The sequence below is a fragment of the Gopherus flavomarginatus genome, chromosome 5 (genome assembly GCF_025201925.1).
Source record: "Gopherus flavomarginatus isolate rGopFla2 chromosome 5, rGopFla2.mat.asm, whole genome shotgun sequence".
NCBI lineage: Eukaryota > Metazoa > Chordata > Testudines > Testudinidae > Gopherus > Gopherus flavomarginatus.
In genome coordinates, this window is record NC_066621.1 from 94,851,333 (window position 1) to 94,867,517 (window position 16,185).

General features: G+C 40.8%; 1 protein-coding gene across 8 annotated transcripts in view; it reads right to left on the reverse strand.

The window, feature by feature from the left end:
* Nucleotides 1-16,185, reverse strand: part of NUMB (NUMB endocytic adaptor protein) — a 130,362-nt gene that overhangs the window by 24,225 nt on the left and 89,952 nt on the right. For 6 of the 8 annotated variants that reach the window (XM_050957132.1, XM_050957138.1, XM_050957131.1 and 3 more), the window contains 2 exons: nt 11,006-11,080; nt 3,511-3,543 (listed from right to left, as the gene is read on the reverse strand). In XM_050957132.1, the coding sequence (XP_050813089.1) occupies nt 3,511-3,543; nt 11,006-11,080 (108 nt within the window). The remainder of the gene's footprint in view (nt 1-3,510; nt 3,544-11,005; nt 11,081-16,185) is intronic. The other 2 variants (XM_050957139.1, XM_050957136.1) reach the window with 1 other exon arrangement.

Sequence of the window (16,185 nt, forward strand, 5' to 3'; positions counted from 1 at the left end):
TGAACAAATTGGAGAAAGTCCAGAGAAGAGCAACAAAAATAATTTTAAAAGTCTAGAAAATATGACCTATCAGGAAAGACTGAAAAAAAATGGGTTTGTTTAGTCTGGGGAAGAGAAGACAGAGGGTATATGATTAACAGTCCTTGAGTACTTAAAACAGGGGTGGGCAAACTTTTTGTCTCAAGGGCCACACCTGGGAATAGAAATTGTATGGCGGGCCATGAATGCTCACAAAATTGGGTTGGGATGCAGGAGGCGGTGAGGGCTCTGGTTTGGGGTGCGGGCTCTGGGGTGGGGCCAGAAATGAGTTCAAGGTGCAGGAAGGGGCTCCAGGCTGGGGAAAGGGAATGGGGTGTGGGCTGAGGAGTCTGGGGTGTAGGAGAGTGTTCTGGGCTGGGATTAAGGGGTTCAGATGGCAGGACAGGGATCAGGGCTGGGGCAGGGGGTTGGGGCTCGGGGAGGGGCCCATGGGTGCAGGCTCTGGCAGTTCTTACCTCGAGCGGTTACCAGAAGGAGCAGCATTGCCCCTTCTCCAGCTCCTATGCAGCGGCGCAGCCAGGCAGGTCTGCATGCTGCCCCATCCACAGGCACTGTCCCTGCAACTCCCATTGGAGCAGTGTCATTGGAGCATGTAGGACTCGGAGGGGGGCCATGCCGCTGCTTCTGGGAGCCACATGGAGTGGTCCCTGACCCTGTGCCCTGGCTGGAGTGCCTGAGCAGGGCAAGCCCCAGACCTTGCTCCCCAGTGGGAGCTCAAGGGCCGGCTTAAAATGGCTGGCGGGCCGAATTCAGCCCGAGGACCATAGTTTGCCCAGCCCTGACTTAAAAGGTTGTTATAAAGAGGAGAGAGAAAAATTGTTCTTGTTAATCTGAGGATAGGACAAGAAGCAATAGGCTTAAATTGCAGCAAGGGTGGTTAGGTTGGACATTAGGAAAAAATTCCTTACAGAGTGCTTAAGCATGGGAATAAATTTCCTACAACGATGTGGAATCTTATTCACTCTAGATTTTAAAGAGCAGGTGAAGCAAACACTTACCAGGGATGGGGTCTAGATAATACTTAATCCTGACATGAGTGCTGGGGACTAGACTAGATTACCTCTTGAGGTCCCTTCCAGTCCTACGATTCTATGATCCCTAAAGAATGCAGTGAGACTCGTGGGGGAAGCAGACAGACAACAGTACTCTTGCCAATGAGGTATCAGCACAGCCAGTACTGAATGTGTGTCACCCACTCCCGGTGCTGGGGAAAGCATTGGTAAACAGGTCAGCAGCAGTACAGAAGCAGAAGACAGGATTTCCTATGGACACAACATTGGTGCTGAGGAGTGTACCGGTGTCAACGAATTCCTTGGTGCTGGGCCTGGCACTGGCCTCAATTCTATAGGCCGCAGCGTTGATGGACCCTGTGTCTCTACGACACGACCGATGGTGTTGACTAGACAGTGGAGGCTGTGGCCTCAAAAAAATGCTGGATGAGTGTAGAGTTTGTTCCAGGCAGAGTAAATCTGCAGCCACTTTGTATGCCACCAGCATGGAGACAGTTAGTGTTGGCATTTATGTTGTCAGTACCAGACTCAATGGACACTCTAAAGCCGGAACTGGAATCAACTATAGAGGTTCTTGGTGGTCTCAGCCGGGTACCAAGGAGTATTTGGTGGACCTGCTCAAACCTGTGTGCTGAAAGTGGTATGGTGCTGGCCTGTACCCTTTTTAGAAAAGAAGGAAACTCCACAAGGCCTGAGATGGTCCTGATTAGTTTTATGGGACTTCTTCCTCAGTACCTGCAGAGGCTGAACAGCTCCTCCATCTCTTGGGGGAGACGCAAGCACTGGAATGGGGAGAGCCTCAATCACCCAGTCTGAAGATGACCACCAATCAGATGTGGCCCTCACTGCCAAAACAGGACATATAGCATGCTTGAGAAAGTTCTGCTTCACGCTTAAGTCTCTGGCCACCTTGGTCCTTTTGGTAAACAACTTACAAATGGAGCATCACTCCTTAGCATGTCTCTCACCTAAACCCAGCAAGCAACTCGTACAGGGATCGCTATTCAGCATCCCGCTCCCCTCAACAGGCAGTGCTTGAACACTGGTGAGGGCATAACGCAGGGCAGTAAGTATCCTAACTTCACTAACACTATCTATAGTATTACTGACTATATATACGAAGAGGCGGGGAAAACTCAGAAAATTGGGTGGTAGAAACCGTGAGGTAACCACCACACAGAACTTTGATTCCAGCCATGGGTGGTGAGAAGGAACTGGGGGAGGAGAGCAGCTGTGACAGCACAGCCTCATAGCTATGGGAGTGACTACAGCTACAAGGCATGAGTGCCACCCCTACAGGTACTGCTGGGTGAGATTCTCTGGCTCCAGTGCCCTGGAATACCAGGGGCACCTATTCGAAGAACTTTAATTTTCTCCAAAGGTCTACTGAAAGTACTTCTGCTTTTACTCCCCAAGCAGGGTGGAAGAAACTTCTGATCAGAGAATCTGTCATAAAAGCTTTTCCTCTTTAAGCAGTAAATGTAATAAAAACATTTTAAAATTCAAACCACTAACAGGTGTTTAAGCTAAGCTTACACTTTATAAGATATTTCAAAATCAAATCCTCTCATTTGTCCTGTATAAGTTAAACCATTTTAAAAGGTTTTAACTTTGCTTTAACACAGCTTCCGTTCCCCATGTACAAGGAAGGCACAGATTACTGATGTACTAAAGGAATGCAATTTGATTTGTTAGAGGAGTACAATCTTTGCCCTATAAGAATGTGTGCCCACGCAAAATAACTTGGTACAGTACACCAACATGGAGAATTTATATTCACACACACACACACACACACACACACACACTCTCTCTCTCTCTCTCGCTGACTAAGAGGGTGCTTTCCTGAATAGCATTGCACTGAAACGAAATATCACAGACAGCAGGTTTCTAAGTCCCACAGTGTTATGCATTATCTTAACTTTGGTAAGAAAAATATATAAACAAAACCTAAGTTTTTGCCCCATCCTCATATGGTCTTAATTTAATTTGGTTCTCAGGAAAGGAAGGTGTAATATGGATAGCACTGTGCCTACCAGTATTTTCGCCCTACACTATCGAAAGCTGTAGTTCAGGGTCAACTCTGCAATGATTTCAGGATGTGAACAAACTTCTAATACATCAGTCTGTCTTCCATATGACCTAGTCCAAATCTGAGCTCAGGAGACCAGAGGGGAAGTACTAACAGCATTACCAATCTAGTGCTGCGGTTTTGTCAGGAAGACCAAACCATTTAAAAACTGGAATTTTGCATACCATCAGCCTGTCAATAGATCGTTATTTTGGGCTGCCTTTTACCCAGATTATTTTCTTGACAAGTGTCATTCCAGGTCATCTCAGTCAGAAGTAGACACATTCTGAAATGGATTGCTGTGGCTTCTATAACACTCTGATCTATGACAGTGCTATACCAGGGATGTAACTCCTTATAGTGCAAGCACAAATGAGGCATTAAACTTACTTTTCCAAAGAAGCCTTTGAAGAACTTCCTTTCCTGGAGGAACAGGGGGGACAAGTCGAGTGCTATTACTGTAGGTAGCTAAAGTGTCCCAGAGTTTCAAACCAACAAGTACATACAAGAGTTGGGAAATGGAGGGAAAGTAAGGGGTGTTTAGAGTTAGCCATAGAGAATGCGACAGGCAAATGTGAAAAATCCCATGAAAATGTAGATAAACAGGTTGTACATGGAATGCTAATAAGATCAGAAGCTACAGCCCCAAAACAGGTGAAAAGAGGGAAATGAGAACTGAACTGAACCTGAGACCCAATTCCATGCAAAGTGGTTATTTTGTTTGCAGCAGTCTTCCTGTTTAGTTCTCTTTAGTAAGGTTATAAATCCAACTTGGCAGCAGGCGTGGAGATTAAACAATCCAGATTCTGTAGTTTAAGACCACTGAGAAATGTAAATTTTTAATTTTTATCATAACAAAGAGTTTGCTTCACATGAAATGAGGATTCCCAAAACAAATATTTGCAAACTGGAGAAACATCTAAAATTGCCGGAATAGCATACAGTTAAATACAGAGACACACTTTTGGGACCCCATTTCCACTATAATCCAGTTTTTGGAATTTAGAACTCAGCCATAAAAAACTTGCTCTGGACCAGTGGTCCCCAACGAGGTGCCCGCGGGCACCATGGCGCCCGCCGAGGCATCTTTGTGTGCCCGCGTACTGTCCGGCGGACGAGTATCCGCTGAAATCCTGCTGAGAAGCAGCGTCATCCAAAGGCATCGCCGCTGAAATGCCGCTGATTTTTGGCGGCATTTCAGCGGTGACACCTCTGGATGACGCTGTTTGTTGGCGGCATTTCAGTGGCGACGCCTCTGGATGCTGCTGCTTGTCAGCAGCGACGACTATTGACATTGCCGCTTCTCAGCGGCATTTCGGCAGATGCTCATCCACCAGCCACGGTCCTTGGTAGCTTGTCGTCCGGCGCCTGCCAGACGAAAAAGGTTGGGGATCACTGCTCTGGACTGAAAGTTCTGAGGGTCTGCTTCTGTGTGCTCTCTCAATTTCCTCTGAAAGCAAAGGAATTGTTGCTGTTTTTGAAGTTGGTTTCTTTTTTTATTGTAAATGCCAAGAAGTTCACTTGTTTCAGAAGCCTGTTTTTTAAATTGAAGCTGTTCAAGCTAAACAAAGAATTAAGCTTGGCAAGTACTCTACAATACAGATCATTTTTGTGCCCACCCTTCTCATGCACTTCCCTATGTCCTAGGGTCCTATACCCCCTAACAGAAATCTTGAAGATCCTCTTTATCTGTGCTTTAACTGTCCCACTTTCAAGATGAGTTTCCTCACAAAAATCATTTTGAAGCCTTCCAATGTTACCTCTTTACACAAAAGAGGAACACTAGGCATTCATCGCACTTCCCAGAGCCTCAGGATGAATAAGGGATCTCTGAAGTATATCCAACAGAAGTCAGCTAACAGAGGGAAGGTGATTCAGTGAAATAATTGAACGTGAGTGCTCTAGATAGCTTCACACCATGGGCTTGATTTTGGTGGTGGAGGTGTTAAACAAAAATGGACAAGTTAATTAGGTAAGATGTGCAAATTTCAAGTGTATTTACCATGCAATTTCATTCATTCATATTTTACTGGCTTCACCTTTGGTGCCAAAGTTTAACAAGAGACTAAACACTCAGATATATCTGAGGTAGGTAAAATCTTCTTGAGTTAGAACCCATACACCTGCTAACTCATACCCCCGCTAACTCATACCCCCATGTCTATATGCATGTCCATTCAGTAATTAATGGCAGGCTCCTAAAGAGCATGATGCTGCCTTTGCTATCCCTCCAAAGTATTTGCAGAGGTGGCACACTATGCCACAGTGTCATAGAATTATTCAAGTTAGAGATAATCCAGCTCATCTCTCTGCCAGTGAAAGACAGTAAATCATCCTGTAGGAAACAATCTAATGGTATAGCAGTAACCAGCAGAGGATCTCTCTACCCACAGCAGGGAAAAATCTCATCTCATTCCCCACTGCAGTTTAAGACACCATCTATACCAATGTTCCAATAGTTAAGCCTTTTTATACTAAAGATCTGCATGTTTATACATATCCTGAGAGTCAAACTGATTGTTAAATACAAAATTCTATATTTAAACAAAACTAAGGCTGACACCAGGCAAGCAAAGCCAGGAAACTCAAAAGGGACAAGGGATCATCAATCTTAACCTTGCATTTCCTGACTTCTCCCCACCCGCCCTTCATTCTCAGCCTGTAATTCTTTTCAGATGTAATTATTTCATGTTTACTACACATTTTCCTATCTAAACATACATACATTCTTTAAACTTAGAGATGTTCTTACATAAGGTTTATATCAGCAGAGAGGCTCCAAAGAAAATTTTTTAAAAGCAAGAGCTCCTCTACTTGGACAGGACATACTGAGTATTAGTTGGGGAACTAATGAATTAATCACACTGTGAGGTACCTAATAAGAAGGGGCTGGATGCTGCTGCCAAGTTGAGTAAAATCTATTGTATTAAACTAAGTAACAGCTTTTAAAAGATGTAGCAAAAGCTAAACAGATTCACCAGAAGTGACCTCATTTTTACAGGGATGGTTAATCATTAATTTTGCTCTCAGCAAAGCACTTGTTAAACATGAATTTCTTTGAACAGCCCAGGAAAAAGTTAACTGAAAGACAACATGCAAAATGTTTTTTAAACAGCACTAAGAGTTAATAGTTTAGAGATAAATAATGTATGTTTTAAAAACAATTAAATTATGTTTCTTTTACCTGCTAAAACAAGAACATATATTAAAAGAAATGCATCATTTTTTAAAAATGAACAACAAGTTAGAAACTGCTAGTACACACTAAAGCAACTTAAAACCAAAACAGATATGACATGAGACAAGAAAGTACAGTCTTGTCTTTGTACTGCCTCCTTGCACAGGAGTAACATACAACAGACCTGTAAGTTTAAATCCTGCATGAAGCTAATGATTTTGCAATATACATTTCTTTAATTGACAATAAAGTGGCTTCAAAAAATACATCTATAGTGTCTGAGTATAACACTAATATATGTGCAATTTAAATCCAACTGGTAATGCAGCCAACCAATAGAAAAGCGCAAACCTCATTGTTCACATCAAGAAGAATATTAATACGATGACAAATGGATGTAATGACCCCTTAACTACAAACAAGATTGCTGTGCCACTGCATCAAAATAGGACAAAGGGCTTCAAAAGCAATGAAATTCTAATGTACTCTAAATGTCTATTCTACCGGGGAGACATTGTAAGTACAATTAGCATCCTGACTCTATTAACCTGCAGTAATAGAATATGCTACAGTTATAGATATTTCGTTGACAAATCTACACAGTGCTCACTTTGAAATTTTTTCTTCAAATTAATTTTTCTAAACTTCCAACATCAGAACATGAAAGTACATTTTTAGTTAAGTACCACTCAATCTTAGCTGGCAGGCAACCAATGCTGTAGTACTGCTTTATCTTTTTCTGGCTACAGTACATCTTGTTGACTACTCATGGGACGGAGATAGAAATTATAATCATATGTTTAGATGCAGTCTATTTCTGCATCCAAGTGCAGTTTTAAACAGCACTTCAGATTCATTATCTTAGTGCAATCATTTCATAGGCCATGACCTCACCCATGCAAGATTAATCCTGCATTGTATTTATACTGGGATCTTTGATGTGACACATTCCTCATGTATTTAAGTTTCAAAATGAAGGAGTTATTACTTATCAGTCACAAACTAAATGTTTGGCACAGTGCAGATATCAGGGTTAGCAGGGGCTCACTATCCACAGCCTTTTTTTTTTAAATACACCTCTACCCCGATATAACGCGACTCAATATAACACAAATTTGGCTATAACACAGTAAAGCAGTGCTCAGGGAGCAGGAGGGGCTGCATGCTCTGGTGGATCAAAGCAAGTTCGATATAACACGGTTTTACCTATAACACGGTAAGATTTTTTGGCTCCCGAGGACAGGTAAAGGTGTAGCTGGAGTGGCTCTTTGAAGCTATTCTACTGCAATTAGAAGTCAGACCTGTGAATTTAGTTGTGCAGGATACACTGGTCAATATGCTACAGTCAACTAATAGGTGACAACAAAACCCTCTAAAAATCAGGGGACATTTCCCATCAATGTGTTGGAGAAGTCAATTTGTATTTATTTTTTTTAGGAGGATACTGAGAAAAAGGATTAAAAAGTTATTTTCTCAATGAGATTCCTGTTTTACACTCTTCCTGAAGGATCCCATAAAATTTTGTTTGGACTGATGAGTCAGGCCTAAGAGGTAGAAGACGATGCATAACATATTTGCTAGATTCTTCTGATTGCAGTCCAGAAAACTGGAATTTGGAAAAATCCTACACTATTAAAATAAATTAGGAAGAAAAAATAAGCATAACTACTTGATGAGCTACCAACCAAGCAAGTGTTTTGACAACTCTAGACTGCTATCACCTAGTCCCTCCTGCTTGTAACTAGATATATCTTATGTCCATTCTTCCTGTTGACTGGATTTTGAGAAAACAATACATTCGCTGAAAAAAAGTCAAAGTAGCATAAAATCAGAACAGGCAACATAGATTTGAAGGCATTGTAACCATACGAGAAGTAAACCTTCTCAAGGTCTGACATTCCCTAAACGAAGTCAGAAGATTGCAGCCTGAACTGTTATATTTGGTTATAGGGAAGAAGATGAGCAGCTCAATTTACCAATTTAGGATGAAAGCTAGAATCCCTCTTAAGGATGAATTCCATTGTTGGATGTCAAAATGCTGCTGCTGGAAAAAAGCCTTGTATTTTAGTAATCTTGCACATGGCAGACAAACACAAGAGCCTTAAAAAAAACAAAAAAGGAAAGAGCTTCAAATAATCTGATTTCTAAGATATTAGATGGAAATATTCCAAAAACAAAACCCAAATGATAGTGTCTTAAATTCTAATGACAAACTCCAAATGAACTTCAATTTCATGGAGTTTCACCATTAAAAAAATCCCTGCCAAAAGTAGGCTCAGTAGTCTTACAGTAGGTGGCATGGCTGAGAATTTTATGTCAGTTTCTCAGGTTCCAAGCTGGGAGATAGGACTATGAAGACAGCAATCAGAATAGGCATGTGCCGTTGTCATATTTTCTGTATCTGCCTCACATTAATTAATTCAAATACCTCCTTTAGATTCTTACAAGCAGAAAAGCTATCTCCACCTTGAATGCTGCATTAAGTTTGGAAACTTAAAAATCAGCTATCAGGCTATTTAGGTAATTAAACTATTTACAAGGAATATATTTAGCTGTCCACAGGAAAAGCAGGTAAACCTTTAACTTTTATCTCAATTTAAGTTTGGTATATGAATTGGTAATTCAAGCAAGCTAAATCAGATATCTGCTCTTATATGGATTCCAAAGAAATAGTATGCACTGTGCTTTAAGAACTTTTAATGTTTACATATTTCACTAGTTGTAAGTTTAGCCATACTTAACTGGCTTCTGGGCTTCACGTTTTTTAAAAACTACCAGAACAGAACACTCCATTCTGCACACAATTTTCCCCCTGGGGAGAGGATAAGTAGAAGAATAAGCTACACAACAGATGTTAGCCATGTCACTTAATATACTAACAGAAGGAACGTAGACACTACATCAATGAGGGAAGTATAAGAACCTATATAGAACGGGATAGGACAAAAATGAATGCAGCTTGATTGTGTGGTCAGTCTATATTTGCGTTTTTAGCTACATAAAAAACTAAATCTGATAAAGGACAAAGTGCCTCATTTATATCATCTGTAACCCTGTTTGCAAAAATAGGGACCAATCACTGCTACACTGAACAACAACAGATGGGGTGTAGCTTTAACCTGTTGCTATAAATTGGCTGGGCCAGAAATGAAAGAAAAGATTTAAGATGAAGTTTAATCAAAGTACTGAAATCAGTTCAGAAATTTTATAGTGTAACATGAGGAGGAAAAGGAAATCTAAAACAACCCTCTGTTATGTGTGCCAGCAGAGAAGAAACAAGTGAGAAGCCACGTGACTCGCTAAAAATGAAGTCTGGCAGCAGATGCCTTAAAATTTGCAAAGGTGCAGCAACATCATCTACTTAAAGTAATTTTGCTGCACCACTGAACAGAAGCTCCATGAACTGCTTCACTGAAGAGCTTACACGGCCAAGATGTGCAGGGGAAATGATAAAAGGGACTGGAGTTCTGTATCCATCATAGTTAGCATTATTCCTGTGCTGAATTTTATTTTCCCTTCTAAGCTTCAAGATTGGGTCAGGGAGATAGCTCAGTGGTTTGAACATTGGCCTGCTAAACCCAGGGTTGTGAGTTCAATCCTTGAGAGGGCCACTTAGGGATCTGGGGCAAAAATCTGTCTGGCGATTAGTCTTGCTTTGAGCAGAGGGTTGGACTAGATGATCTCCTGAGGTCCCTTCCAACCCTGATATAATTATATGATTTTTGGAGCCTGATTCCTTGATAACAAACCAATTGACTGGACTTCATTACTTTCACAGGATTTTGTGGCAACAGCACTACAGGATATAGATGACACAATCTCCAGGTACGTCTACACTACCCACCGGATCGTCTAAACTAGACGCGATAAAATCGATGCCCGAGTGCTCTCCCGTTGACTCCTGTACTCTACTGCCACAAGAAGTGCAGGTGGAGTCAACAGGGGAGCAGCAGCAGTTGACTCACTGCAGTGAAGACACCATGGTGAGTAGGTCTAAGTATGTCGACTTCAGCCACATTATTCACGTAACTGAAGTTGCGTAACAGATCGATTCCCTCCCCAGTGTAGACCAGGCTTCCTAAAGTGAGATGCAGGAGTAGAAAGTATTTGAACAAGTGCTGTTCACAGGAGCAAATGTTTATAGAAGCCAAACTAAGAGCAACCCACCATACTGACATCGCAACCAGGTAATCTTTTAGGCTATTTTGAGCAGATCCAAGCTTGGCATGCATGAAGTAATGCTACTAGTCTATTTTGCATAGGAAAGAGGAGCCCAAATCAAGCAGTAGTGCTGTGTGTAATAAAGAATGGATTAAGTCCCCTGTTTAAGGGGTGTAATAGTACTGGCAGACTCCAAAGGGAGAGGCCATTCTTCAAATCTAATCAATATCAGTAAAATAAAATCTCTTATGGACAACAATTCAGTATGGGTCACTGTTGTCTCCATTTTTCTTTATCTAACCCTTGTTTGAAAATATCTACTAGCTACTACAACTAGGAAGAATAAACTTAACTCTCTCCCTTCCCACTCCCAGATTACATGTGCCTCTATAATCATATGCAATGGGTCTTATAAATGATCCAACTTTTTCTTACATAAGGTGAAAAGTGCACAACTTGAAACTGGAATGCTATTGCAGAATCAGCAACTTCTTGGCATAACATTCACAGCATGAGCCAACATTTTGATGAAACGGATATACATACAGCTTTCAATCTCTTCACAGCATCTTCACAGACATGCATTCCTCTGGATTCATCCACTTCCACATGACCCAAGTACTGCAAGGAAAGAGAAAAAAAAAAAGTTAGATTTCATGGCAGCCCCTCTGAATACTTACATGCTTACAGAAAGCCACACTCACCTCCAACCCATACCAATCTAGATGAGATGCTTGATAGAAAAAAAAAATACTGGGTGAGCTGAGACTCAGATTTGCATTGCTACTGTATATGGCACACGAATTAGTGATCAGGTGCATAAGTGGCTTTCTGTATCACTCAGGCCTATACTGGATAGTACTTCTAAGGTGACCCAGCACCAAGAAGGCAAACATTTACTAACCTCAAACCATCTCAGAAAGACACTTGCACTCTGGTAAAGAGCCCTACCCCTTATGTTCTTCCTACTGTGGTTAGAGTACTTTAAGATCTCATACTGCCATTGCAACATAAATTAAAATGTTCAGAGAAAGCACCCAATATGAGACGAGGCTTAAGTTTACTTCAATAACCAAACCTAAAAGTCTTAAGCAGCAAAGAATGTGGGAATGCTGTATGATACTGTTAACACAGGTTACCATATCTTTCGCTTCAGCAATCCATTCTCTCCATTTAATATTCTATTGCAAGGTATCTTTAAAACCTTCAGTTGTAGAATGTTTTGCATAACACAAGATAGAAGTTGGCCATTGAGCTACACAATCAGAAATTTAGGCGTTTACTATTTCACAGGGCATTAAGAAAAGAAAGACATAATACATTCAACTCAGAGGAAATTTTATATTTAAAAACTAAATACTTTAACAAATTTTAAACTGGACATCAGAATTATTTTAATCTAGTACTACAAGCTCCTCAAGATTTCTCCCTGCTGAAATATCACGCTCTAGATGTTGTGAAACTATTAAAGATTTAACTTTAGAGTTACCCAAACAGTGCTGTGAATTCATGATGTTTGGCATTTTTAAAGCCCCAGCTCCTGAAAACAACTGATTAGGCAGGAATCTCAGCTTTCATTAAAAAAAAGTTATTAATCCTTATGGTTGAGGAGAATGTGGGAAAATAAATGAAAAATGCAACCCAAGAAATTCAAAAGCCAGAAGACAAAATACATTTTTTAAAATTTAGTTTTTATGTCAATCCCACACCCAACCTGAGATTTTTGATTGAGGCTTTGTCTCCACTAGTAACTTATTGTTGATATAACTATGTTGCTCAGGGATGTGGAAAATCCATATCCACAAGCAACAGTTATACCAATCTAACCTCCGTAACAGATGGTGCTACATCAACAGAAGTGCTTGTCCCGTCGACATAGCTACTGCCTCTCAGGGAGGTGTATTACCTACACCAACAGCAGAAGCTCTCTCGTCAGCATAAGTAGCGTCTTCACTGAAGCACTACAGCAGTGCAGCTGTGTCACTACAACCTTTTAAGTGTAGACAATCCCTTACAGACGGCAATACCACAATTATGCTCCTCACTTGGCCTTTGTGGAAACTTATCCAAGAAGGGAGAAGTGCCCTGCATTCATAAAACTCTAACTAGAACAGGAAGTTTAATTACTTAAATATGATTATATTTCTTTAAAAATGCATTCAAACAGCAATTACAATACATTTTTAGTAGTTATAAATGCATGCTTCCAGGCACAGTTTTGTATTGCAGCTCTATACAGACTGAGCTTCCAACTTAATCACGACTTGTATGACAATAGTAAAAATGCCTGAGCCCTTCTATGCTTTGCTTTCATGTTTTCTACCACTGGTGGAGCTGCAACAACAGAGAATTATGATCTGAATTTTGTAATTTGACTGACCAAACTGTGTTAAAAATAGGTTAGGACATAATCAATCTTTATAAGCAAGATTAGAAACTATTTCAGTTCTACGTAGAAGTCAGCATAGCCAGGATCAAAAGTATGCCAACATGGTATCAGAGTTGAGTTAGTAAAACCACATCACATATTCATGGATTTTGGCCAATATATTATTTCCAAGGAAACGTCCAAGCTGCACTTATGGGTACAGAATAGTTCAAAAAAATCTTGGAACTATTTGTGCATCTCATTTACAGTAGTGTAGGCAGAATGTTTCCATCTACATAGATCCAGTCAATTCAGTCCCTGTACTTGGCAACTTGTTTATCCTACTGAACTTCTTTCTGAGCAATGGACATTGCCTCATTTCCCACTACAAAAAAGACAGCCATTTTCCAAAATGTTGCCAAACTTCTCCTTGAGAAGTCACATGTTCTGATTTTCACCAGCTCTGTTGCTGCTGTTTTGAACATGAGTTTCAGCAACAGTTTTCAACAGCACTTTCACATCAATGAATGGGACATTATTACATATCAACTGCATCTGCTCACTCCACAAGAGCACAATCCAGACTTCATTCGACAGTCAATGAATTATAAAAAAAGGAGAAATCACACAGCTGTGCCTTCCTCCAAATGTACTGGGGAAGGGACAGAGAATGCATTTTTTCTACACTTGAACTTTGAGATCTTTGGATGAAAGACACAAAGTATTATTTTCATCCTATCATTTTGACAGAAGCCAAAAGATAGCATCTATTGACTTCAACGATGAATGTTACAAGTGAAATTTAAAAAAAAAACATTTCTGCAGTCTTTGTTGTGCTCTACAGAACAAGATTTTTAAAAGAATCTGTCTGCAAAGAACTTTCAACAACGTAGCTATTGTCTTGTTAGCTCAGCCTTGAAGAAAACAGTTTCCAACTGAACAGTAGCAGCTGGTTCTCTCCATTCATTTATCTTTAGAAACCTTATTTCCAACTCTTAAAATGTGGCTTTCACCTCCAGCTCAGAGGAGAGGCATATGACTCCCATATTTAACCAATGCTAAAAACTACATCATGTATCACTGATTTAGGCTATCATGCAAGCATAAGGCTTCAATTTTGCTTCCAGAAACGTGGAAGGTACACCTTTACAATTCCCAGCACAGAGAGAGAGAGAGAGAGAGAGAGAGAGTGTGTGTGTGTGTGTGTGTGTGTGTGTGTGTGTGTGTGTGTGTGTGTACACACTTCAGATCTGAAAAACAAAGTTTACCTTCCTGTCTGATCTTAGATTTGAAATGTTAACAGAAACGGTCAGATACACCTACTAATGAAGCAACAATTATGGTTCTGTAGACCAGTATTTCACTTTCTGATGAAACAGCTAATTAGGTTCCAAACAGGGATTCTCAAACTGGGGGGATGGGACCCCTCAGGGGGTCACGAGATTACATGGGGCGTCGCAAGCTCTTAGCCTCCACTCCAAACTCTGCTTTGCCTCCAGCATTTATAATGGTGTTAAATATATAAAAGTGTTTTTACTCTGTGTGGGGGGGGGGTAGGGAGGAGGGGTGTTCGCATTCAGAGGCTTGCTATGTGAAAGGGGTCACCAGTACAAAAGTTTGAGAACCACTGAGTTAAGACATGGTCTGTTCCCTAAAATTTATGAAGGAAAGTTAATCTACAAAGTTCAGCATTGTGGGTGAAAGGCAACAGAATTCACTGAAGTTCTGTTGGCACTGCAGCAATATATTGTGTTAGAACCAACTAAATTCAGGGGGCCACACAAGAGTCTACAAAACTGGAAGAAGCCCAACAGTCCTCTGCCCAATCTTTCATTGTCCCAAAAATGACCATTCTGGGAAACACACAGAGGGAGAAACATTCAATTTAGATTGTCAAGTCCTTTGGCTGAGGCTTGTTCTTTGTTACACAGCACAATAGGTCTGCATGGTGTTTTACAGAAACACAATGTTCCATTGACATTAAAAGCCTTCAGGAACGCAAAAAGTGTTGGTGGCAAAAGCTTAATGTGCTTTTGTACAAAACAGGTACATGTCTTCTTCATACCAAAGTCTACACAGGGTGAAAGATTTTTTTGACAGACAGCAGAGAGGCAGCAAATTCATTGGTGAAAGGCAGTCACTGATACAAGGATCATGGCATCTCTAACCTCTCTTCAAAAACCTGGATTTTTTTTCCCAGTAGTATGTAAATAGTAAGAACACAGTACTGAACCTGTTTCCATTTAGCTTCCAAGACAACCAAAACCAGGAATGAATGATACTACACAATCACCAACTTGCAGCCTTAAGATGCTCAACAGATTTCACTTTTACACCAGGATTTCACTCACAATGCCTTTATAGGAAGCTAAAATCCCTGTAGACAGAGCCCAGTTCAAACAGGATGTTGTGTATAATACAGGTTCCTAAGATGATACTGTGATGGGTTAGATCACAAAAACCCCCTGGGAATGGTCACCTGATGTGCTGAGACTACCTCTAAGCTCATTTTCCCAGGCAGCTTGGGACTTCAGAACCCTGCCTGGTTGTGCCAGACATGCTAGCCTACTACAAAACATACCCAGGTCTGAACTACGTCCCCCAAAAGCTGCAGGCTTAACTGAAAACAGATTAAGTGCTCCTGTCTCCAGCACTCAGATACCCAACTCTCAATAGGGTCCAAACCCCAAATAAATCCATTTTACCTCGTATAAAGCTTATACGGAGTAAACTTAAATTGTTCGCGCTCTATAACACTGATAGAGAGATATGCACAACTGTTTGCCCCCCAGGTATTAATACATACTCTGGGTTAATTAGTAAGAAAAAAGTGATTTTATTAAATACAAAAAGTAGGATTTCAGTGGTTCCAAGTAATAAGAGACAGAAGTAAATTACCAAACAAAATAAAAGAAAACACATAAGTCTAAGCCTAATACAGTAAGAAAGTGATTACAGATGAATTACACCCTCAGAGATGTTCTAGTAAGCTTCTTTTACAGACTAGCCTCCTTCTAGTCTGGGTCCAGCAATTACACCCCCCCCTGTGGTTACCGTCCTTAGTTCCAGTTTCTTTCAGGTATCCTTTGGGGGGTGGAGGGGCTACCTCTTCAGCCAGATGAAGACAAAATGGAGGGGTCTCCCAGGGCGTTATATAGTTTCTCTCTCATGGGTGGAAATCCCTCCCTCCCCCTGTGTAGAATCCCCTCTACAAGATGGAGTTTTGGAGTCACTTGGGCAAGTCACATGTCCATGCATGACTTAGTTCTCTACAGGAACCTTCCCAGGAAAGCTCAGACATGGATTCGCATCTATCAAAGTCTATCATCATCTTAAGTATTTCTTGATTGGGCACTTA